Below are 24,853 nucleotides of genomic sequence, written 5' to 3'. Positions count from 1 at the left end.
AAAAAGGGGGGGGGGGGTCGATGAAATGTGTAAAATCGTGGGGAGAGCATATATCGGCGACGATTTGCGACGACAACGACGGGCGGCAATACCGAGTGGATAAAGAGAGATAAAGCCGAAGAGGGATCTACCTTAAACAAACTGCTAAACAAGCGAGGACCCCCCGGCAGACGCGATTGTTGAACAAACCGGGGGGAGGCGGCTCCGCGATATTTATCGGCGAGCGGAGCGGCGGGTGTTCGCGCGCCCACCCGCACGCGTGTATACGAATGAACGAACGAACGAATAAGCGAGCGAGTGAACGAACGTACGTACCTACGGACGGACGGACGGACGGACATACGTACGTACGTACGAGAATCCCGACGATCGAGGATCCCGCGGCGAAATTTATTAGAATCGTCGCGCCGTAGGCGAAGTGTCGTTTAATCCTGATGCACTCCGTTCGGCCAGCCACCCGGCAGCCTCGTCTGCTCGTAAAGCACGTTCGGATCCGCGATCAACCGCGATTTCGGGAGCACCCGTTGTGCAGGATTTCCAGTTGCGCCGCGCCGCCGGTCGCCGCCGACGGCAAATCTTGCACTATACAAACCCCGGTATATCTACGCGAAGGTACACGACTCTAATACATAGTTCAGCACTCTATCTACATACGTGCGAGCTAACATCGCGCTAGCCTTCCCCGTTTCTCTCCCCCNCCCCGTTTCCCCCCCCCCCCCCCCGTCTCTCTCGCTCACTCGCTCGCTCACTCTCTCCCTCTTTCTGCCTATCTATCTGACTCTCTCACTCCCTCTCGCATCCCGCCCTTTCCATCCCCTGTTCCTAACCCTGTGCCGAACACGCCCCGAAACTGCATCGTGCATGAGCCACCACGCTGTGCACGCAGGCACGCACTCACGGACGCATACGGGGCACATGAGCGCGCGTTTGTCTCTGCGCGGCTCGGCCGCTGCGGCTTACTGCAGCCTGGAACATTATTCAAGGGATAATCCATTCCTTATATATTAAACTACGGAAGGACGATCTATTGGCGCGATAGATCACGGCGCTCGAAATTCGTCGGGAATCCCCGCTGTTCCCCTATTTCTCTTTCTCTCTCTCTCTCTCTCTCTCTCTCTCTCTTTCTCTTCCTCCTTCCCTCTCACGCATTCGCTCCCTTGTCCTTTCTCTCGTTGTCTCTCTGTTCGGCGAAGGAAACTGTCAGGGATGGCCGCTTCGCGAAGATGAAACGCGAAGCTTTCGTCTAAAAGAAACTGCGATGGCTTTAAATATTTTCATCCAGGGGATATTTTGTCCTCCATCTCTCTCTTTCTCTCCCCCTCTCTCCCCCTTTCCCTCCCTCCCTTCCTCTTTCTCTTTTTGTCCTTTACGTATTAATTCTTGATAAATCTGAATTAATAATACAGTATCGTCATAACTGTATCTTTTCGGAATGGATAATTTCTTGTTGCAGCTCGTTATAACTTCTAATAATATTTTAATCATTTCAGTTGAGCGCTGTGTGTGCGCGCAGTACAAAAATATACCAAGGAAGAGATGAGAGGGGGGGAGAGAGAGAGAGAGAGAGAGAGCCCTTTCATTCTTGAGAAATCTAATTCATCGTTTCATCTGGAAATGATTTCTTTAATTACGGCTCGCAACCGAGATGTTGCGAGACGGCTATTTTTAATTCATTTAACTGGAACCGAAGTCTGTTGATTTTGCGTGTGAAAGTAATATGAACTCGGCGTCTAATAAGGTCTCTGACCTAGGCCGAAAATTAATTTTACATGTCACTTAACTCCGCGGACCATTTACTTCGAAAGTGGCACGAGTCATTTTGTGCGGGCCATAAAATCTAAATTAAATAAGACATGGCTATGCAGTCCCTCTTTCTTTCCGTCTCGGGGAGGGACACAGGATGTGTCTATTTTTACTGAATATCCAAAATGTGACTTACGTCGCTTCAGAATGAAAGGACTCATCTAATAATACGACTATCTCACGAGAGATTAAAATCTAAGATAATTACTTAAATTAATTTCTCTTTCGCGAAGAAACCTCTCAGACGACTGTTAAGTCACATCGATCGATTGGAATAATAATCATTCGATACGCAAGCGTTGAGTTACGGCTCAGGGACGGACTGTTGACGTTGCCGTAATTGACGTCGTGAAACGCGAAGAATGACATTTGCGCATGCACGCGTTGAAAATATAATTTTTATATATATATATATATATATTATATATATATATATATAAATTTTCGCGAATGATTCTATCCGGCGACACACCATGAAGTTTAACAAATTACTTGGAAACAGATTTGCGTCGTTTTTTTCGAGTTAAATGTTGCTGCGATATTCTGAAAGCGTAATTACGTAAAACACAAAGAATTTGTACAGAAACGACATAACCTGTTTTTTAATCATTCTTACACCCTGCTTTGATAATTCAACGGACCACTGTACAATGAGAAAAATTTCCATCGGATAAACTGAATAAATGATATATCCGATTGTTATTTTTATTGTCCGATCAAGTAATGGATACCTTTATCCATGATGAAGTTACTGATGAAACCTAATCGGAAATTAGTCGCCCTTTGTATACATCCGTTGTGATTTTCATCGGACAAAGGCGCGACTTGATCGGATGAAATGACGAAATGATCGGACATTGCACTTGATCGGATATATTCGTTTGTTACTTTTCAATTGGATTATATCCGATCAGATATGATCGAATATTTTTCTCCGTATAATTAATTTATCCGAAGTTCGACCGGTTAATTGCGTTAAGCGCAAATTCGCATTTAGATCTCACGGGAGCTACGATTAACGATTTACAAAGCCAGCCGAGAAAGAGGTATAGCCTTAGAGTATCCAATGTTTTCGCGAAAAGCGAAATGATCGCGACGCGACGTCGCGTCGCGGCTCACAGCCCGGGAGGTCTTTGTACCTCGGGGTGTACAAGGACGGTGCCCATGAAGTCGTCGTCGATTTGGATTACGGGGTAATTTCGGCCGGATCGAGAGGCCACTCAACTCTATTGAAATAATACACAGTGCGAAGTATTTATACCGGAGAGCCTTGTTCTCTCGACGGGAGAGCTGGAGGAAACGTGAGAGAAAGAGACAGAGAGGCAGAGAGAGGGAGAGAGAGAGCTGCGGTTCAGTAGAAGGACGAAGAGGAGGGAAGGGAAGGAAGAAAGGAAGGAGAGGTTCTTACAGCTCGAATACAAATATACGAACCCACCGACGCTTACCTTGAAACTCCCTCCTCGTCGTCCCTGAATCGTGAACGTAGAATTGTCCGCGCCGCGATTCTCCTCCGAGCGCGCCGGAGTACGATTAGTTAAGAATAGATGGGTCGATAGTCGGACGGACTATCGCGTTTGTTGCGGATCCGAAAGTCTCGTAAGACTCATGTTCAGTCAACGGCATCGACTGACGATGAGCGTGGAATCTCAGTGAGGGACAAATCGCGTGGATTCTACGAAATCCAGGCGCAAACATCGAATAGTGCAACGCTAAATTGTTTTCGCCTACAAACGAACAATCGAAGATGATTCTTCGATGTAATCCTCGATGATTATTTGGACATTTATTTTTTGTATTAGGTTTTTGTAAATAACGGATTTCCTGTGTCCCAATAAACACAGTGATAATCTTTAATCGACGATCTCTTAATTCACAGATTAGCTCGGCTCGTCGTGAAATGTTAATTGTGTCGAAACCGACGGGAATGGATGATAAGCGTTACATCACATAAAAATAGACCATATCCGTGCTATTTAACAATAATAAAAATGTGGATAATGTTAACACAATTCCCTGGTGGAACAATCAACCGTGCAACAAGAGAAGGAGAGAGAGAAGGACTAGATAGCGGGGGCTACGATTTTTCTCATCGGTCGATACGGAAAGTTGGAGGCACGTGAAAAAGGCAGAATAAATGCGAGAAGAAAGATTTACATCGGTGAAGAAAGAGGACAAAAGGGAATATTTTATTAACGGCGCAAAAATGACCACGGTCGAGGAAGAGAGCGTGTACTTTTTAGAAGAAACCTTCTGCGCCGTGTATGAAGTACAGATTACACGAACGTAATACCGCCATTGTTGCAAAGAGCGGCGGTAGTTTTATACGCGGAGCACGGTCCTATTCCTGCAATTTTACTCGACCGTTACGCACGCGGCCGCATAAAAATTCATTCGAATGATCAAGAAATCTTCCCTCTTCCTTCCCTTTTGCCCTCCTCTTTTCGGCGTCGACGGAATCACAACTAACCCTATACCACGCTCTCTACGGATTTTTCCTGCGCTAAGAAGAACGGATTTAAAATTATATTCTGGAGCGCGGGGCGGATCTAAGAAAAATTGAAAAAAATTTATACATATACTAATGGAAGAAAAGAAAAAGGGAAAAATAATGCACGGAGAAAGGACGAGAAGATTTGCGAAACGCGAAGGATCAAATCTCCAAGAGAAATGCCGGCAAATCCCGGAACCTTCCCGCGTCTCCTGGCCGAGCGCGAATCCTCAAATTTCGAGATGAAAAATCCGGCCGCGTTATTACATCCACGGAACGCTCGGCGTTTACATCGCCACCCCCGCGTCCCGGGCGCCCCCTGGCCGCCCCGTCGTCGGGACTCCCCTCGCGGCAGGAAGGGAGGGTTCGTTTCTCTTCGTTTTGCTCGAAACGGCGCCACAGGTTGCCAGGAGAGGGTCCTCGCGTGCCGCATTTTGCAGTCCGAAATGGTTCGCTCGACCAGCACGAACTGGTAATGCAGCCGATACTTTTCAAATATCGATACTCGCGCGCGCGCGCGTTTAATATTTAACAAATAAAAACATTCCCTGCGGAATCAAATTACCGCCGACGGATCTCTCTCAACCAACCGACTCTCTCGCGGTCGTAGATTTCTCCGCGATGATAACGCCGAGGCAACAATAGTCTTTAACCAATTAACGATGGACGGGACGAAAGAGTCGAGCTCTCCGCGAATTCGCGATTCTTCAGCGGAACAAAGAAAAACAGCAAACCGTATTCTACTCGGTTAATTTCGAGTAGACTTTACTTTAACGGAACTTTAATTTGAGATTTAATTGCGAAAATATTTCACATCGAAAGTTGAAGAACTTCGCCTCCGTCGAACGCGCGCGGATGATTTTGCGAGAGAGGGGAAGGGGGAGCAGCGTCTATACCGGCTTCCTCGACTGGTGGAAAAAAAATTCACTCAACACTCGCACAGGAATGTCTCTTCGTTGAAATCCCATCCGCGTGCTCCAGCGAGATCAAAATGTTCGTGGATAACGAAACATCGCGTGAACATTATTTCTAGATCCGCCCCTGGCAATAACGGCGAGGGGTTGTTTTGCTCTCGTCAGTTCTCACACGTATCGCGAATTGTGCACACGCGGCGGCGCCATTATTATCAGTCGCGAGATAGCGCGACGGAAGGAAACGCTAATCGGCGCGCATCGCTCGTAAACTATTTAGGCTCTCACGCCCCGTCAGTAATGACAACCCTTTCGCGCCCACGATTGATATCGCGCCGAATAAAAAATTCATTATGTCCGGAAGAGCGAGCGCGAACGACGGCTGCTCATTCACTCACTCACTTGCTCGCTCGCTAGCTAGCCGGCTTACTCGCTTAACCGCTCGCTCGCTCGCTCGCCAACGCGATAGCGCGCTAATTTTTTTTTTCAAACTCGATTTGTTGGAAATCTCTTTTTTCCCCGAGGTGCGATCGAGGTAATTCTTTTGCACGGCATCATGGGAAATCGCGATGCGTTACGAGCGGCGCGAACGATACGGCTGATAACACGTCGATTTGACGTTTAGTGAGAAATGAGAAACGGAAGGCTAATTCTCGTTCTTTTTATTTTTCTTCTTTTTTTCCGTACTAATTCAACAACGCACACTGTAGAACTTACACGCTCGTGTACGCGCGCGTGTACATGATGAGAATTATAATTATGCATCTGGTTAATAATATTAAATATAATGTTGCATTACAGTGAAAAAATATGATACACCGTAATAAAAGAAACCTAATTATATATTATTATTATTATGAGCTCTCTCTCTCTCTCTCTCTCTCTCTCTNCCCCTCTCTCTCTCTCTCTCTCTCTCTCTCTCTCTCTCTCTCTCTCTTCAGACTCTCATCGGCGCAACAAAGAGTCTCGTTTATTTCCCTCGCGTAATAATTATTCTACGCCGTTGCTATTCGCGTAATTCGCTCTTTATATCAAGCGAAAAGTACTCACGATCCGTCGTCGATAATATATTTATTTAATATTAAGCAATTTAACACGCAGCAGATAGCGAAACATCAGATTATTATCAACGCTCATCGCGATGCGAGAGAGTAATTCTAATTGCCGGCATTAATATTTAGACTTCCGTCAGAGCGCAATAAAGAATGTGGCAGATCTAATTTGTTCTAATTATTTTACACCGCGTTCGATGATAATGATGATTCACCGCGTCGTCACGTTCTCATAATTTTCACGTTGTAGCAGCAAACGCGCGGGCCGCGCGATTATTTCAATGATCTATTAATATTTAAGGTTGATCCGTCGCGATTATTTCGTGCGTTCGAAAAAAGGGAGAAAAAAAGGGATGCGTTATAAAATTTGCATGCTCGATGTTGCACGAGAAATTAACACACTCTGTTACGGCTTTACTCAATAAAACAGTACTTTTTCGTCGAACTCTTTTCTCCTCCATTAGTTGGCCATTACTATTAATAGTGTTATTATTATTGTATTAGCGCATAATTCGGCGTTTCGATAATAACGCCGTTGCAAGCCGACGTACGCACGCACACACGCGCGCGCGCGCGCGCACGCACGCATGCATCCGCTGTACACGTTTCTATAGTTACGTGACTACCTGTGGCATCGGGAAAAGTGCAACGAGACCGAAAAACGCGCGCCGGGCGAAATCCGGGTGGGAGAAAAAGAGAGAAAGAGAGCATGAAAAGCATTTATCGTCGTCCTGGGGAGAACCTTTTAAAGACGAACTCGAGAGAAGTACGTGTCTCGAATGAGATGTAAAGTGAAAAAAAAATTGTTCTCGTTGAAATCAGTTATTTTCGGCGCTAACCATATTTTCGGTTATTCTAACAAAAAAAATGACAGCAGCAATACACATATAAAGATATTATCATTAATTCATTATAATAACATTTATTACAAAAAATCGTTTTTACGACTATAATTAATTCGCTGTTATTTGAGACTATGATTGTAATCACAAATACCAGACACGCTTTTTTCTCAACGAGATTCCTGCATCTGCATAATTTCGACGTCTGATTTTTTTCAATCCAATTTTTTAATGGGAAAGATTTCCTATCATTCGGAGAAATTCTATATACACGTCGGATTTTATATTATATTAAGGGGGAAGTCACGCTCATTATCTACACTTGGGGAAATATTCAAGTTAAAGGAAGCATAAAGTCCGAATGTGTTGCTTTAATCGGCCGCTTTATAAATGCCGGTGTCGATGCAATCGACGTTCCTGCATAATATCGGCGATATGCGCGCTCACGCGCGGGATAACATCGCGGTATCTCGAACGGCCCTAACTGCGCTTCGGATGCAGACGCAACGAGCGCAAATAAAGCCGGATGCCGAAAAGCGTCGTTCGCCGCGCCGGACGATTCGTTAAGCGATAATGACGAGCCAATAACGGAACGCGTCAACAGACTCCGGCTATGTAAATGCGAAACAATCCGATTCGCGCGTGCGAATTACGATTCCAGTGACGGCCCGCGGAGCAACACCTGCCTGCGATTTTCGAACAAGCCGCCGAGTACACGGCCGTCTCAAAGGTATACGTCCCAAGGGTCGTCGCTTCGAACGTGGACCGTCGTCCGAACGAAAGACGCGCGAGTGCTCTTATACAGGGTGTCCCGAAACGATCCTTCGACATGCCTTTCCAGATAGGAATTCCTTACATCGAAACAAAACTTCTAAATCGAATTTTCAGAATTTCTTTCTAAATTGTTAATTCGGAATTTTAATTTTAACTTTTCAATAAATTCGCGTTGTCGATTTCTCGGCTTCCTTAATGTTGGATGTTGGATTTGAATAACGATCTGTTTCACCTATATGTTTCGCCTATAATTATAATGAATTTGGAAAAATGCATGTGAGGGAGATCGACGATTCGAGGAATCTCTTTTCGAAAAATGTCACTCTCTTTTGAGATTCCCTCGATTTTCGTTCGATCGAATCCGGTCCGACGGACGATCGTTACTTCCATCGCATCCGACGGCGATAAGTTGCGAAATATCGAAACACGTGACGCGAATATTCGATGCGACACGCGCGAGGGTATCAATGCCATCGCTAGCGCGTCTCTCCTCCTACGCTAAATAAATATTTCTCTCTCGCACTCGGTTGTACCTACCTACCTACCTACCTGCCGACCCGCCTCTCTTTATCTTTCGTTGAATCTCTTTCTCTCTCTCTCTCTCGGCGATGCGAGAGTGGTCGGCATCAATTTATCGTAAATAAATAAATCTATTTATTCGGGCGCGAGAGGAAGGGTTCATGCCCGCCGCTTTGCACCCGCGACAGCTGTATGTGTGTACGTGTGTGTACCAGTGTGTTCACACGCGCGCACACGCCTGTGCACGCGCATGGTGTCAGTGCGATAGTTTAAACATCAGATCGCTGAATAAAATATCAGCGCGGATTGTCGACGAGGCCTCGGCGTGCGCGCGGTACCGAGTGACGCGTTCAAAATTAGATCGTAGAGAAAGTCAAGTTGAAGATAAAAATCGGGATCGTCACTCGCGAAAGCCGTCGCCCGAAAATTGAGATCGGTATCGTCTTATTCATCTTTCCTTCATTCGTCGCTTTCGTCATTAAATCATCAGTTTCTACAGATTTTTTTTAAATAATCCAGAACTGTCGATTTACAAACGCACATATACGTACGTACAACTTCCGCGAGATGACCTTTTCTCGATGGAAATCAATGCGATTTGAATTTAAGCATACATTAATACATAATAAATGACGCTTTTCGAGCGTGTGCATTTGCGCTTCACTATTCGACTTTGATATCTATTGACGTCCAACGGTCCAAGTCTGCTAATGAAGTCCCGGCTACGTCGTTCGGCTTCTATTTAGAATCCAGCCTTTTCCTTAGTATCTAATGGTCATCCTATGTGTTGATCATTTCTCAGTCATCTCACTTCATTTCACTCGCGATCGTGATAATTTTAACGCTTGACGAAATGGAATTTAATACTCAATAAATGTCAATACGTTGAAAGTGCACTCGTGAGTCGCAAATTGCGTGTAAACAATCACAAACCAAACATCATGACATTTTCCGTATGATCGAGAAAGAAGATAATGCTTCGTTTCGGGAACGATTTTATTCTGTCAAAAACAAGTTTCTCGTTTCGGGAGAGTCTTCTCTTCCGAGAGGAATGATAAATATACGTATTGGATTCAGCGCCAATTTCGACTGAAGCGTTATTATAATCTACCAAACTCGTGAAAAATTCAGAAAATTATCCGAATCGAAATTTTGATTCTATATTTCTGGTTCGTTTTATTGTTCCGGTTAAACGTATTATGATCTTAGCTATTGATGCTTCGGAATTATTTAACATTCCATTATCTCAATATTCTACCTGCATTTAAACTCTATTTAAATGCAAATAGAGCACATACAATAAGCAAATATTAAATGATCTAATATAGGTTAATGGGATAATAGAGGAATAAAGTAATTTTCTTTTCTCTTGATCTCTTTATTTATCTTGCCTTTCTTGTCACTGGAAATTGGGTTGGAATTTTATAATTCAAGAGATATAAAAAGGGATAAATTGTAAGGACAAAAATAGACATTTCTGTCCGAAAACACGAATAGAGATTTAAATTTATACTCGATACGATAACAGAAAGTGTTACTGTCCACATTGCCTAAAAGTAGAATAACAAATTTAAAATTGTCACGGTATGTCGGGCATAAACGCGACGGGAATACACGTGTATAAAATTGAGAATTTGCAGCGAAGCTTATTAACGCATGCGTGGGCAAAATAATCACGACTGCCGTAAAATTATTCTCGACAAGCCAAGTCTGATAAATCGCTAATGTAATTGTTATGAGAGCTTTAATTTTATTAACGCAAGCTTCACGCGTGACGCTATTTTAACACGTGATCACTTCGCCGTACATCTTGCGAAGCTCAAGGGCCGAATTTCATTCGACATTATTCAGGCGATAAAAACTTAAGCCGTCGAAAGAAATAACAATATAAATCGCTAACAGTAGCTCGCTTTTATAGGCGACAACGCTTCACTCACACGGCAAAAATTAATGAGTCTTTGTTTACTTAGTCCAATACTCTATATGAAAGCACCGATATGAAATAATATAGTAAAACTCTATAATATGATATATTTGTATATCTATAATTTCATTCTCTATAATATTCGTATATCTAATTTTATTTATCAAATTCCAACGAAAGTCTTATGATATCAGACATTCTCGCAAGTTCTATTGTTTCTTCGGATCAATATTAAACAATAGTAGACTCTATAATAATCGTATCTTTATAATTTCATCAATCAAATTATAATGAGATATCTTATGTGATATCAGACATTCTCGCGAATTCATTTATTTCTTCAGACCAATAATAAATAATAATAGATTCTATAATAATCATATTGTTAATTTATCAAATTACGATAATATCGCTCATAGCATGAGATATTCTCGCGAACTCTTTTGTTTTTTTCAAACGAAGAAAACTCGCATCGCTATATCTCATTCGACAACTCGTACTCACAAAGATATAAAAAACCCAGAGTGCAAAATGTACGTAGGAAGCAAATCGCATTGATTTTAATAAAATCGCGGAAACGACGATCCCACCACTTAAAGTCGTCGTCTTAAATTCTTTTCTCATTCCTTTCACTCACCGAACCGTTTCGAAGTCAAGGCCGGCCAGGTTCCGCCACCGAGATCTGAATTAAAAGGAATATCATTTTACCGATTAAACTCACTCGAGTTCTGTTTAACGAACAAATGCAAATACAAGTGGGTTAACCATTTGCGATCGTACTTCGCGTTGATCTATCGCATTGAACACCTAAGCTTTCGATCGCAAAGGATTAAACGGAGGAGCACAGACATATCCGTGGTGCTACCTTCGAGCTGACCCCGCCCGGCCCGAAGCGGAATTCCTCCAGTGCGGCATCCGCGTCCACGGCAAACTGTACCCCCGGGAACCGCACCCGCCGTGTGGTCGCAAGCTCTGACAGATCTGAAACAGAGAGCAAGTTTCTTGGTTAGTTACACGAACGAGATGTCAACGTATCGAGAATAATACGCTCTCTTAGTCTGGACGACTGTGTGTGCTTCTCTTTGAAACTAATGAAGACGTTAAAATGGCGATTACCTTGAAGATTATAAGATACTGCCACTAAGAAGACTAAAGAAGACGCCAACACGACGACTGTTCGCGCGATACAGCGCAACGCGTCTCGTGCATGCTTTGAACGAAAACATTGCGAAAATCACGCACAACGTACTTCTCGACGTATTTCTTGTACTTCTTTCTCCTGCGTCAAAGACTTATGACCGCCCGATCGTTGCGCACCATGTCTACATCATCATCTGAAGTCACATGCCTTTCAGCCGGCGAAACGCGCTCGGGAGTACCGTTGCATGTTGTTTACTCACTATTCATTTAACGTTCTCTATTTCATACTATCGAAATTATACGAGTTCTCTTATAACATTTAGTTTTCCCTTGACAATCAAAACGCACATCCCACGCGATGGCAGCTTGCGGCACCGAGAAATAAAGGACGGTTCGCTTCGAGATTGACGATCAGCAGTCACGGAAAAGATGCGATAATGAGTTTAGCTTTTTTAATGGAAGATTAATACACGGTGGTCGCATACCGGTCGCGACAGTCCACCGTCGGAAGTCCTCTTTTTTCCGTTTTCGCGAAATTTCCCTCTTGCCTTCGGCGAGATCGCTCTATTGAGCGAAGAACGTGACTCGTCTCTCCTCCTCCTCCTCCTATTCATTTTCCTGTCTTCAAGTCGCGAGAACGTTTCTCTTTTTTTTTCTCCTTTTATGTTCGACGCGTTAGCACGTTAGTAACTATTTCCATGTGAATATAAATATGAATTCCGATTGTGGATGCGGGAACGAATTGCATGGAATTAATATGAGCACATCCTCGACGCGCCACGTGTAAAACATTTTTTGTTTCTTTTTTTGCCTTTTTTGGGGGGAAACGAAGTCGAAAGCGCGAAAAATTAATTAATATACACAAGCGCGATCGGTAGAACATATTTTGCACCGCGCGCGATATAAATATATCCGTACGCTCGCATGCAATTTATTTCTTTATTTCTGACGTAGTCGATTATTATTTTCCGGACAGGAGGGGCAGGAGGAAAGGGACGAGAGCATTGAATTAGTTAGTATAATACAATGATAGCGAGATCGGCCGGGAATTCCCGGCGGCGGATAATGTATCTGCGCGATTTATTACTTTATTCCCGGCGTAGTTCGTTATCATTATTTCTTTTTCCGCCGTCCCCTTTATTTTATTTTTTAAACCGAACATGAAAGACATCGAATTAGTTAGTACAATGATGTCGAGGTCGGCCGGACAAATATGATTATCGTGAAATCAAAGAAAGCGCTCGTTCCGCCTCCCTTCCCTGTCCCGCTCGGTTTATCGGACTCGCCGCGAGGACTCGCGCAAAAAGGATCAACCGAAGTTCGTAATTCGGCGGTGACACACGGCTAAAAGCTCCTCACTGGCGAAAGGGAGAGAAGGAGGGATGAAGGGAAAGAGAGATGAGAGACAGAGAGGGAGGTATATGAGGAAAGGGGTAAAGAAGAGCAGGTGGAGAGACAGGGGCGCCGAACGCCATTATGAGATAATACGTGTATGTGTGAATTACGTATAAAAAGATTATTCAGCCGCCATAACTGCGTCGTTGTCTCGAAAAGAAAAAAAAAAGACCGCTATCGAGACCTTACACCGTGTGTATGTATTACGCATGAAATTATATTCTAATTAACGCTAAAGTTACGCTAACACTAATGACGTTGAGATGTTGCGTTTTACTCTGCATTTAATCGACATTTTCTGATTTCCCGCGCGCGATTTCCCATGCCCCTTTCGCTCTGAAGACGAAATTTATTTCCGCATTTACCGTTAAATTAATTATTCATTCTCGTCCCGTTTCTCCCATGACGCAACGTTAATAAGTATGACGCATGTGTGTGGGGAAAGAAATTACGCGATTTCATTGCGTCGTCCCCATCACGTGAAATTTGTCGAAATTCATCCATGTAAAATTCCATTCCGGACGCCGACTGGCATCGCTCTAAGTGATACAATAAACATGCCGTAATCACGGAGCACACAAAGAATAACGATAATAATAATAATTATTATTATTACTACGTGCTTTATTGCGTACGCACGCGCTTCGACGCCGCCTCCGTCAAAGCGTCCGTAAAATTTCGAAAGTTCGCCGCCTATGGGTGCAGGCGCGTAGGGAGACGCACTCGACGACCACCCTCGGCCCCGTTTTCCCTTCCCCCTCCCTCTCTCTCTCCCTATCTTTCTTTCTCTCGCTCTCCTTCTTCCTCTCCCTTTCTCCGCTCGACGTTAATTTAGACGAATTTCATTAGAACAAACGAACTTTGCTAATCCGCGCTAATCTGATTAGAAATTCGCCGTGGCGCCGCATTCCGCCGCGGCGGTCGACGTTGGTAGTGTCGTCGTCGTCCTCATCGTCGTCGTCGTCGACGGTAGCAACTCGTCCTGTCGTGTTGATTGAAATCCTGTGCCTATATCTCTCCTCCGCGCCCGGGTCTCCTTCCGCCACCCTTTCCCCGTGTCGTCTCGCCCGCGCCTATATCCTTGCCCGGCAAATATTTGCAGGAATTAGCCCCCGGGTAACTACGACCACCTCTCCTCCTTCTCTTCTCGCTCCGGCCAGCCGTCTCCTCCCCCCTCATTTGGCGGTAAATCCTCGACGAGGACACGTCCTTTCCTACGCCTCCATTTCTTCCCGTTGACTCGCGGCCGTCCGCCGCGATCATTAATTGCGTTGGCGGAAGTGGCTCGTTGTCGACGCGCGAATTCGCCGAGCGATCGTCGACGCGGTCTCTGACGGATTCTCCCGGACGACGGGATGTCGCCCCCGGAAATGTCGCGCGACACCTTAATTAGCGCGCGTTCCGGCGTCAGATTCGAAGATTCTGATTTATAGTAATTTGTTTTTTACGATACACACAACACACACACTGTGTGGCCTTCTGGTGCTCGGAACACTCGAGCTTGGTAATTTGTCGCAATAATGTTTATCGATTCCGCGTTTCTTTAATATGAAGTGGCTGTGATTGCCGCGACCGGGCGCGTCATTTCGAGCGTGATTTCGTTCAAATTAGATAAATCGGCTATATCAATGTTTATTCGCATATTTTCAGGAAACAGAGATGAGGAGAGGAAGAGGGGAGGGGGGGGCGAGAGTCTCGCGAAAGAAGCGGAAATGTAATAAAGTACCGGATCAATGCGCGAAACGGGGATTCAGCGCGACTGCACGCTGGGGTAATTATTTTTCGTCGGAAATAACGAAGTGATAATAAACCATTTAATACTAACGTTAATAATGCCGGCCGGATATTTCTTTGTACGCGCGGCATTCCTGCCCATGCGCCCCATCAAAAGCGAAATCAGAAGTTATGCCCAAATGAGATATGCGTTTAATTCCGAATTATCGATCGCGCTTATATCCATCAGGGATATGACGTATTATGCCAACGATATTAGAAGAAACAAACCGAGCCAAGGGAAAGCAGTGAAGGGCTCGGATCGATCGAGCGCAGTTTAGTCTTCTCCGGAATCGCGGGCGGACTGCACACCGTGATACCGTAATAATATAGCGATAATTCCATCGCGGGCTCTCTTTAGCGATCGTGTTACAAATTACATCGCATCCCTTGTATCCGTGCGTGCTGATTAATACGCGAGAAAGAGACACGTGTGTGCGATCCTGTTTTTCTTTGAGGGAGGAGATCGTTGGTTTACTCATGGGGTAAGTTCTCCACACGCCTTTCTTTCATATATATTTATTGTGAGAGAAACAGTGGAAGGGAGAAAGAGAGAGAGGGAGAGAGAGAGAGAGAGAGAGAGAGAGAATGCGCGCGAAATATTTTTTTTTGGACCATAGGAAATATTTCCCGTGTCCCATATGTTCAAATAAGGTAATAACATTAACTTCAATGCTGTTACCTCCGTCTCTCGGCCTATTTGTAATATGTCCACTTTGTATTTGTCACATCTGACAATTAATGTTACGTCATATAAAGTTATTATTCGTATCATTATAGATGAAACACATGGCAAGCGTGACTCTTGACCTGGTCTCTTTTAATTATTATACGCGGGAAAAGGTTAAAGGGGAATTCCCAGCATCGTCCCAGTACAGAAATCGCGCAAATCGCGGAACGGAATGACGATATGTGATTCTCGCGATTTCGGGCTAGACTCGCTGGGAGAGGTTAACGGTTACGATAAAAATTACAATGGCCAGGTAATAAAGACCGTATTTTTCTCTTCCGAGGAAGTTTCCGCTTTCGGATCGAGTTTCCGCACTTCCATCTTTCCGCACGCCCGTGAAACTTCGATGTAACGTGTAATTTCCCGTGTACCGCGTTTACCCGCCCTGTAGGCGAGGCGTCGCGACGCCCTGTCGAGGATCACGGTGTGTCGCCGGCTCTCGAACGACGGAGAGAGACGAACGAACGAATCTCTTTCGAGTCCGAGACAGAACTTTCGTTCGGCCGAAACTTTCCAGCAACTTGTTTCGTTGGAAAATAGCCCAAGTTTTCACGGCGACGATATCCTGAGAGCCCAGATATTTTATTTTAGACGCCGAGGTGTCGGGATGTCGTTGTCGTCGTCGTCGTCGTTTGATCCCGCGGTGAGTCGGCCGAAAGTCATCGAGCGGATTTACTGCAACGATTCTCGCGAACGTTGCTTCGCGACAGTTAATCGTTTTATTGACACATTGTCGTTATCTGTCTGTGAATTGTTCTTATCTCACGCGAAAATTGCACGAGATTTTGTGTTCTCCACTTTCGCATATCTTTCTTATCGGCTCTTTGTGAAAATATGATGTCTTTGCTTTCGTTGTCAATGTCTTTGATGTCGTTGATGATTAAATATTTAAGAAAACCTGATACAAATGTGCTATATTTAGTACGCTTGCAATATTGCAAGATAATTATTTTGATATGTTTTTTTGTCGTTTAATGAATAAGTATAAAAAATCGGGCGCGGTCAACGAAACTACAAGTACATCGAAATTGTCGTTCTCCACTAATTCCGCAAATTTTACAAAACTTGAATTAAATATTTAACGGAAAATATCAAAGTATAACATTGTATTGACTATATCTACCTTGATGTTATAAATGTTTACTTATCATTATTCTATGTTGAAGTTTAAAGAAGCATTTATTCAAAAAATCACATATTTAATATCCCATTGTATTTCAAAATTCGACCTGCATACAAATCTTGTTTTAATTCTCGACAAAACCTCGACGAATAACCGTTTCAACCGTTTCCATAATCGAAAGGCAATAATTTATATATAATGTTACACCTTATGATTTGAGATTAGTGCTGCAAGTTCAATGGAGTTTGCATAGTTAATGCAGAACCGTAATTGTGACTCTTGGGTCGCTTTACATAAATACGACGCTCGAACGGTTGCATAAACCAGAGAGAATCGTGCATCGTGCTAGTCGCAAAGGATCTCTCGCGATATCAGACGCATCGATATTTACAACTTGCGCCCTGCCATTCGAAGCTCAAGCCCGTTAACAGCTTCCGGGACTTCCGACCGCATCGCAACGCGATCAAGGAGAACCCGGGACCGCGACGGCGGTCGTGAAAAATTCAAGGCGGTCAGCCCGGTAATTTGAAAGCGGTTAATAGCGGGTGCATGCGATGCTGAAGAGGCGAGCAATGGAACACGAGCTCGAGCAGAGCGAGAGAGAAGAGGAATAGAGAAAGAGGAAGAGAGAGAGAGAGAGAGAGAGAAAGAAACAGGGAGAGATTCACAAGCGGGGCAAAATCGCGCACGAGCGCGAGCATATTTAATTCACGAACCCTCTCGGTGCCACGGCCAGGGGTGACTGCTGTCTTCCCGTCGGAGGGGGAAAGCGAAAGGGGAAGACGAAGAGGATGACGAAGACGGATGCATGTTCTGTCGGAACGAGTCGGAGAGAAGGAGAACGGAGGGCGAACGAGGGATGAAAGGAAGGGACGAGGGAGAAACGAGAGAGAGAACGAGAACGAGGCCTCATTTCCATTAGCGGCATGCATCATACAGAAACTGGCCGGACTATACACGGGGCTGCTACTGCACGTCGAAACAAATTGAGATTCAGACTGCTGAATGACGCGGACGCCGCCGCCGCCGTCTCTGTGCGCGTCGAGACGCCGCCTCGCGACCGATGCAGCCCGCTCATCCTTATCCCACGCGCCGCTCCGGAAGAGATTTCCTTCTCGTTAGCAGAGGCAGTCGATCTTTGGAACTGGAGCGAGCGAATCGGAGAAGAGAAAGCGCTACGATTTCTACTTCGAATACGCTCTTAATTATTCGCGATTCTTTTATCATGAAATTCGACTCTCCGCCGCGTCGTGTCGTGCCGCTGCGAAAATCCGTTACGCGCAATTGTCCGCGAAAGGACAGGGCGGGCGAGAGGAAGAGAAAAAGAAAAAAACAGTTGCATAAGCGTTTCGAGTGCAACGTAAGAATGACGGTCTGAAAAAAGGAAGCTAGAGAAAGAGAGAAGAGATACATAGAAAAATGTGTAGACCAGGAGACGAGAGAAACAGACAGATAGAGAGAGAGAGAGGGGGAGAGAGAGAGAGAGAGAGAGAAGGGGAGGGAAGGAAGACACAGAGCGCAGCCGAGGGTAGGCGACCGCGATATATAGAGACGCTCGCAATTTTCTCGTCAATGCACACGTCAACCGGCACGTCGTGTATATGCACTCTGCGGCGTATTCTGCGAGCTGCACCGCAGCGCGGGGACACGAGACAATGAAAAATGCACGCGCCACGATATACTACTTGCGCGTCCAAGTTACAACTGCAGCAGGCTCGGTGTCTCTCCCCTCCCCTCCCTCCCTCCCTCCTTTCCCTCTCTGCCGTTCCATCCTTCTGCCCTCTCTTTCTCCACCCTTCCTCTGTTTCCTCCCTCGCTCGCTCGCGCGCTTCCCCTTTCTCTTTCTCTCTCTTCCGCGGTCTCACTTGCGCGTCCTCCTCCAGCTCGCGAGGCCCGTCGGAAACAGCGGGCTGCTCAATAATTCTTTGTGTGGTTTAGCCGAGATGCGTGCACGTGTATTGACGCGGGGCTATTTCGCGAAATTGCCAGCTCGGTGCCATCCCCCTCGTGTCACGGCGGCGGAGACATCGTTACTTCGCTGCACCGCCGCCGCCGCCTTCCGCTTCCTCGTGGGAAGAAGCACCCACCGGGTCCCGATGACCGCGAGGAGCCCCACCAAAAAGCGATTTACGGTATAACTGCCGCGATTGGCTGCCGATGGCAACGACGACATTGAGGGACTGATGTCTCGAGTCGAAATTTTTCGGTTATATATCGTTTCTACATTAATCCTACGAATTTCGTTGAATTTGAAGGACCAATATGCGGAGAAGTTTGATATGTAATATCGTTCTATTGTTCTACCTTAATGCTACAAATGGTCGTTTATTGCCGTTTCCTCCATCATGATATTCAAGAGATTTATATTGCAGAATTATTTAATATTTTCGTAGAAAATATTGTGGTAAGTACAAGTAGACAGTTTGACAAATGTAATTAGTGACTCACGAAGTTATAATTATTTGTCAAGCGACGCGACAAATCATGAATGCCAATCTAAATTTCGATTTAAGTATCTTTTATTCTCGGATAAACTCATCAGACGTCCGTTAAAATCGAGAACCTTCTATATAATAAATGATGTAACAACTGGAAATATAATATGTATCGTATATATAATATGTATCGCTGCTCGCATATTATGTATCGCATCTCTCGGCGTTCTACGTCCTCCACTCTGACTTCCCGATTCAGCATCCTGATTGCTCCGTCCTGGCACTGACGCTTGCATAAATACAATTCGATCGAAGATGCTTGTTAAATAATGCGATGTCGAGAAGAGTCTTCAATTTAAAAAATGCCGACAAAATGTTTCAATTACCCGACGGAATTTGATCCCGTTACATTAAAAATTTATATTAATTATTAAATATTTATTTATGGCACCGAATTTCGACTCTCAAGATGACATTGTTGTCGAAGCCAAGCTGAAAATTCGGCTAATTCGGTAGTTCAAGTTTGCTCATAAGTCTCCTAACAAGCTTGATAAAGAAATTCTAATTTGATTAACGTCGAATATTTCCTCTTTCTTCGTTGGTTCGATATTTAATGGAAAAATATATCCTCAATAGACGATGAGAAAGAGAAGGAAGAGCTGTCCATACGAAATGAGAAGTTTTTCTGCATGAGTATCCTTCACACGAAGGCAGTATCCCGCCGCTCACAGCTTGACGAAAAAGTTTTTCGCGCAGCAAACATGAACGGAGAAAAAGCGAACAAAAAAATGGAAGAAACGCGGAGCAGAAGGGTTTGATCGAGGTGCATCGAGCGACCCTTAAAAATTAATTTGAAAAGTCAGGCGAGAGCCCGGAAGTGCAGCGTGTACGAGAAGCATAGTGAGCGGCATACGCGCCTCTCCCCGCGATATTGCGGAAATCGCGAAATTCGAAAGCAGGCGAAGCGGGTGGGAGGGAAGGAGGGAGTGTTGGGGGAGGATGAAACTTTTCAAATGAGCCAACTTTGCGTGTGTCTTGCGCTTTCGGTGCCCACGTCTCGCGAACCCCTTCCGCGGACGTTGGGGAAGCCTCGCATATTAGCAAAGTTGTCGGCGGAGATGAACAGCCGACCGATTACCCCGCGCTTTCCGGTGATTTTTCTCTCCCCCCTTCTTATCGTCAGTGTCGCGGGAAATTTTCGGGAAATCGCGTTATCCGGCGTCGCCCGCTGAAGCACGATCGCCGGGCAGTCGCATCGGCTGGCGCGAATCGCGTGCGTCACACAGCCTTTCCGTCTGCTGTTAACTGAAAAAGAGGAAATCACATCATTATAATACACACACACACACACATACACGTATCTCGCCTATTTGTTCCCGGCTTCCGCTCCTCCGATCTCTCCGTCTCTTTTGGATCGTGCCTCTTTCGCGAGATTTTTCACCGACCGAAAGGAAAACGGTAATTAACCGAACCCCGAGCGATTCGATAATTGAAGCGTTTCCTTTTTTCCTCTTTCTCCCCTTTCCCTTTTTTTTCAGGGAGCGAACGGATTTTTAAATGGAGTTTCGAGTGCTCTCTTTGCGTTATGTAAAACTCGTAAGCGCGTATTATATAATACTCGCGACGCCGGGCGGCGGCGGCGGCGATCGGGATACCTTCAATTTCTCTCGCCGGCGATTTCCGATTAAATAATCATTCCGTCTCGCGGCCGGTTTCTTTCCCTTTTTTGTTTCTGTCGTCGTTTGAGAAAAAGAGCCAGCCCGGGGTCCGTAGGATTAAGTCGTTTTCCCGGTCGGCCGTAAAATCCGGCCGCTAATCGTACCGGCACGCTGACGTCTGACGCCCGAACTTTTTCTGTTTCAGGCCAAGTTGTTGGAGTCATCCCACGCTTGGCTCGGCGCCTCCACCTCCAGTATAGCAGGTGAGTCCCGACATCGTTTTTCTCCTCTTCGTCTCGTTTCGATACGTTTCAGGAGATAATCGCCTCTCGACGGCCCCCCAGGCCGGACGTGCAAGCCTCCACGTTAGGCAATGCGCACACACGTTCAACGTCTGATCGCCTATTTCTATGCACAGGGTGTCTCCCCTGTACCAGCCGCGCACTTTCCTTTACATATAGACGCTACGTGAGTAACCAGGACGAATCACATCTAGGAAGAGGGAGAAGGATACACGGCAGCTTACGCGGAGAATTAAGATTAACCGCTCGCACCGTGAAAAGTGACGATGTTCTAATATCGTTCGTTTTTCCCTTTTGACTTTTGTAACTTAGCAAAGTAATATTATCAGTCAAAGATCAAAGTGATACTATTTGTGCCTATAAAGCTCACGCGGATTGACCGAATGGCGCAAATAAAAAAGATAAATGACACTTTATGGGAGAAATATGTAAAACGTGACGGTCCACCTCGCGGAACTTCAGAACGATTAATTAATTTTTTAATTATTCCCCATGCCTTCATTCGATATCGCGAAATCGTCGCGTTTTTTTTCAGATCCGAGCTTTCCACTCACACAGCGTCTGTCATTAAAAGAGAGTACGGAATCGGACGGAAACACCCCGTATAGTCGATTTTCGCGACATGTTTAAAGACTTCACATTCCTCTCCTGCAATATCTCTCGCATGATCCGCCGTTCTGTGTGTATCTGCCGCGCGATGCTCGATCGGTTTCCGTAAGTAGCGGCCCAACGGCCGATCATCCCTTCCGTTCGAGAGGAAATTCCCTCTCTCGAACTGTCCCTCGGGGCTCGTCGCCGATCCGCATCGCGCCAAGTTCACGGTCACGCTGTGACCCGCTCGAATCGCCGCGACTCTGCGGGCGACGAGCCCCGTCCTAGAAACGCCTGAGATTCGCCCGTTCGCGAGGCGTTCGCGAACGACCATCTCCGGTTCTTTGAGCGACCCACGGAGATCGATATCTCATCGTTGTTTCACCCCGCGCTCCTAGGTGTTACTCGCGGAACAATGCAGCACCGGAACACACCGGTCGTCGTCAACGACCTCGTTCACAATCGCGGGAGGTGGCAACACGAGGAGGAGGAGGAGGTCGAGACGGAGAGTCGAAGGTGGCGATGGTCGAGCGGCAATAAACGATAAAGAGAGAGGAAAGAAGGAAGGGAAAAGGGGGTTGCTCGAGCGCGCGGGCCTGCGTCATTACGGCCGGCAATAATAAAGCGCAGGAATGCGTTTTGCTTTAATATAGAAAGCAATTTAGATAGACGACGACGAAGTGGCTGCCGGTTAATAGCGCCGATAACACGCCCGCGATTCGCAATGCCCGCGTCGTGGCTCGCTGTAACTTACGCGCTAGCTGTAACTATTGCTAGGCGAGACACGAAACGGGCAAGACAGCGGTTTCGCGCACCTCGCGTACCATTCCACGCTCCATCTCGCGTGGGAACCATGTCTCCTCGAACTTTAAACGCCACACTGTGCTACAAAAAGATCAGCTCCATATTTTCTTCAATTTCATTAATTCAACAGATATTCGCAAATACTTCGCGTTGGTTTGTTTCTTTCTTTCTTGATCGTTATATCAATTCTGTGATGATCTTGACGACATAATTATGATTTTTTCATTTGTTTTTTTTTTCTTTTTTTTTTTAAGAACTGTCAGTTTTTTTTTCTTTTTTCCTCTAATTTTCTTCTAATGCGTCGTGCACAGAGAAAAATATTACCGCAAAGAAAAGCATATTACTCGGTTTATTTTAATTTAATATTCTTGATGGAAGTATAGTAAACTTACTAGGATTCGTAATAAATTTGGAATACATTTGATGCTTATGATGAACTTATGAGATATACTTGGATATATAAACTTATGAAAAATACTTGAAACAATTTACTTGAATTCACTTGGATGCGGTATGTATTTTTCTGCGCGTGTAAAGCGCGAATCTCGGCAAATGAACGTCCTTTTCAATATCAATGCAATATTCTAGGTATAAATAACTACTTATAGCTGCTAGATATAAACAGATTCCATATTCAAATTTTAAATCGCATTAATATATTGTCGAGGAGGCCAAAGGTTAGCTATTTATGGAAAAAGATTATATTATTTAGCGTAATTGCACACATTCTTCTAACTCGTGACATTCGTAACGGAGGATATTCGCGGATCTGAAGTAGCGGATAGAATAGATCGCGCGGGTGTATTGTCAGAGCTCGCGAAAATTCCGCCGGCAGGGGGGGGGGGGAATTTTCATTAGCGGGGGAGAACTCGAATCGATGGGAAAAGTTCGCCGAACAATTTCCTCGGTCGCTTTTGCATTCTACCCTGATTTGCCGCGGTACGCTCGGTCGGCGGCATAAACGCGCATAAACGCCGCAATACGCGTCTCGAATTGATCCCCGGTGCCGTGGCCATGCGTGCGTGCGTGCGTATGTACGTGCGTGCGTACCTGCGTGCATGCGTGCGTGCATGCATGCTCGCACGTGTGCTAAATGCGTGGGCGTGTATCCCCTCTCGGCTCGCTTAAATCATTTTCTTCGATTACTCCTTGACTTCCCATGAGACGCGGCCGCCGGCTGTTTGCTTCTCTTTAACGATCGCGCTTATTTATTCCGCGCTTTTCTCGTTCACGAGAGCGTTTCATTTCTCGGGGCGAACACCGAAGGGCCTTCGCCGGCTTTACTCGCGCGCGAGCGCGCGCCGCGAAAATTGGAAATTCAAAATCTTCCGAAAGTTCGCCGAGAGGCGCGCTCCGATAAAATTCTCGTTAACGTAAAATCGACTTCGTGATCGGCCGGGAATCTATAATTGAGACAAAGCTATTCAAACCGATACCGTCCCCGCTGTGTATAGATATTTCCAACTTTCCAAAGGGATCTTTGCCGGCTTTCCCCTCCAAGCAAAAGGCTTTGCACTTTCTGACGAGAGGAAAGATGGCTGATCCGTCGCCGGGTGGTATGGAATCAAGTGTGTAGATTGAGAATCTCGTCTTTTCACATCGAGATGACCGCACTGTCCTTTCGAGTCGATGATCGGTTTAATACCTAATTCGCATGTGCATCTTTTGAGAACGGCGATTGCCCAAGCGTGTGATTGTCCGCGCGCGACGATTTGCCAATCCGAGAGAGAGGGACGGAAAGAAGGAGACAGAAAAAGAGAGAGAAAATGCCCCCTCGCAAAACCGCAGGTTGTACGCGCGACGAAACGCCATTGTATGATAATATTATTCGACACGATTATTTCAATCCGGATATAGCCGGTGACGCCATTGCGCGCAATGCTCTTTTTTATTTTTTTTTCTAGCTCACCGTCGATCGTTCCCGGCGGTCGTAGAAGGATCGATTCGTGCGCGCGCGCGAAACGAGATTATTCATATTTCAACGCAATCGGATTGTTATGCAAAAAGGAGGTCGGCTTCTATTATTTCGGCTTACTCCTTTTTTATGTTTCCTTCGAAGCATCGGCCCTTACGCGGGATGGGAAGAAGACGATGAGCTAGCTCGCGCGATGAAATTCGAGGTCAATTTTTCCGCGGCGGAAACTTCGACCGTCGATATTCCCGGTAATTAAACTTCGAATTGAAATTCCGACGCGCAAGAACAGAGATCGCTTCGAATCGGCCACGGAACGATACCATATCTCATTACTCATTTTCAAAAACTGGTAGCTTAATCTCGAAGGAGGAGTTCTTCGCTCTTGGCGAAGACGAGACGGGACGAGCGGAGGGGGAGGCAACTCGCGCAGTCGGAAAATTACTTACGCTTCGGCATTTTCATTAACAGAAATGGAATAACTCGACGTCCCGCGGAGAATATCGCCGTCTATTTTCTCCGCTAATTTCGGCGCGCACGTTCCCTACGTAAAAATATATATTTGAATATTTCGAAGAGGCGAGGAACGGGAGGGTGAGAGGAAGGAAGAGAGACGAACGCGCGCACGAGTATCCGCTGGAACCGAAATGTTGGCGAACGCGCGAGCCTCGGGATCG

At 45.6% G+C, this 24,853-nt stretch overlaps 1 protein-coding gene across 5 annotated transcripts in view; it reads left to right on the top strand.

Moving 5' to 3' along the window:
• The window catches only part of LOC106749005 (protein bric-a-brac 2-like), a 424,643-nt gene that overhangs the window by 376,757 nt on the left and 23,033 nt on the right, over positions 1–24,853 (top strand). For all 5 annotated transcript variants that reach the window (XM_014628005.1, XM_014628006.1, XM_014628002.1 and 2 more), the window contains one exon: positions 20,773–20,830. In XM_014628005.1, coding sequence (XP_014483491.1) covers positions 20,773–20,830 — 58 coding nt within the window. The remainder of the gene's footprint in view (positions 1–20,772; positions 20,831–24,853) is intronic.

Source organism: Dinoponera quadriceps, unplaced genomic scaffold (genome assembly GCF_001313825.1).
Source record: "Dinoponera quadriceps isolate SergipeBrazil2010 unplaced genomic scaffold, ASM131382v1 scaffold3061, whole genome shotgun sequence".
In the NCBI taxonomy this organism is placed as follows: Eukaryota; Metazoa; Arthropoda; class Insecta; order Hymenoptera; family Formicidae; genus Dinoponera; species Dinoponera quadriceps.
Note: the sequence above shows the minus strand (reverse complement) of the source record. Positions and strands in the feature narration are given on the sequence as shown.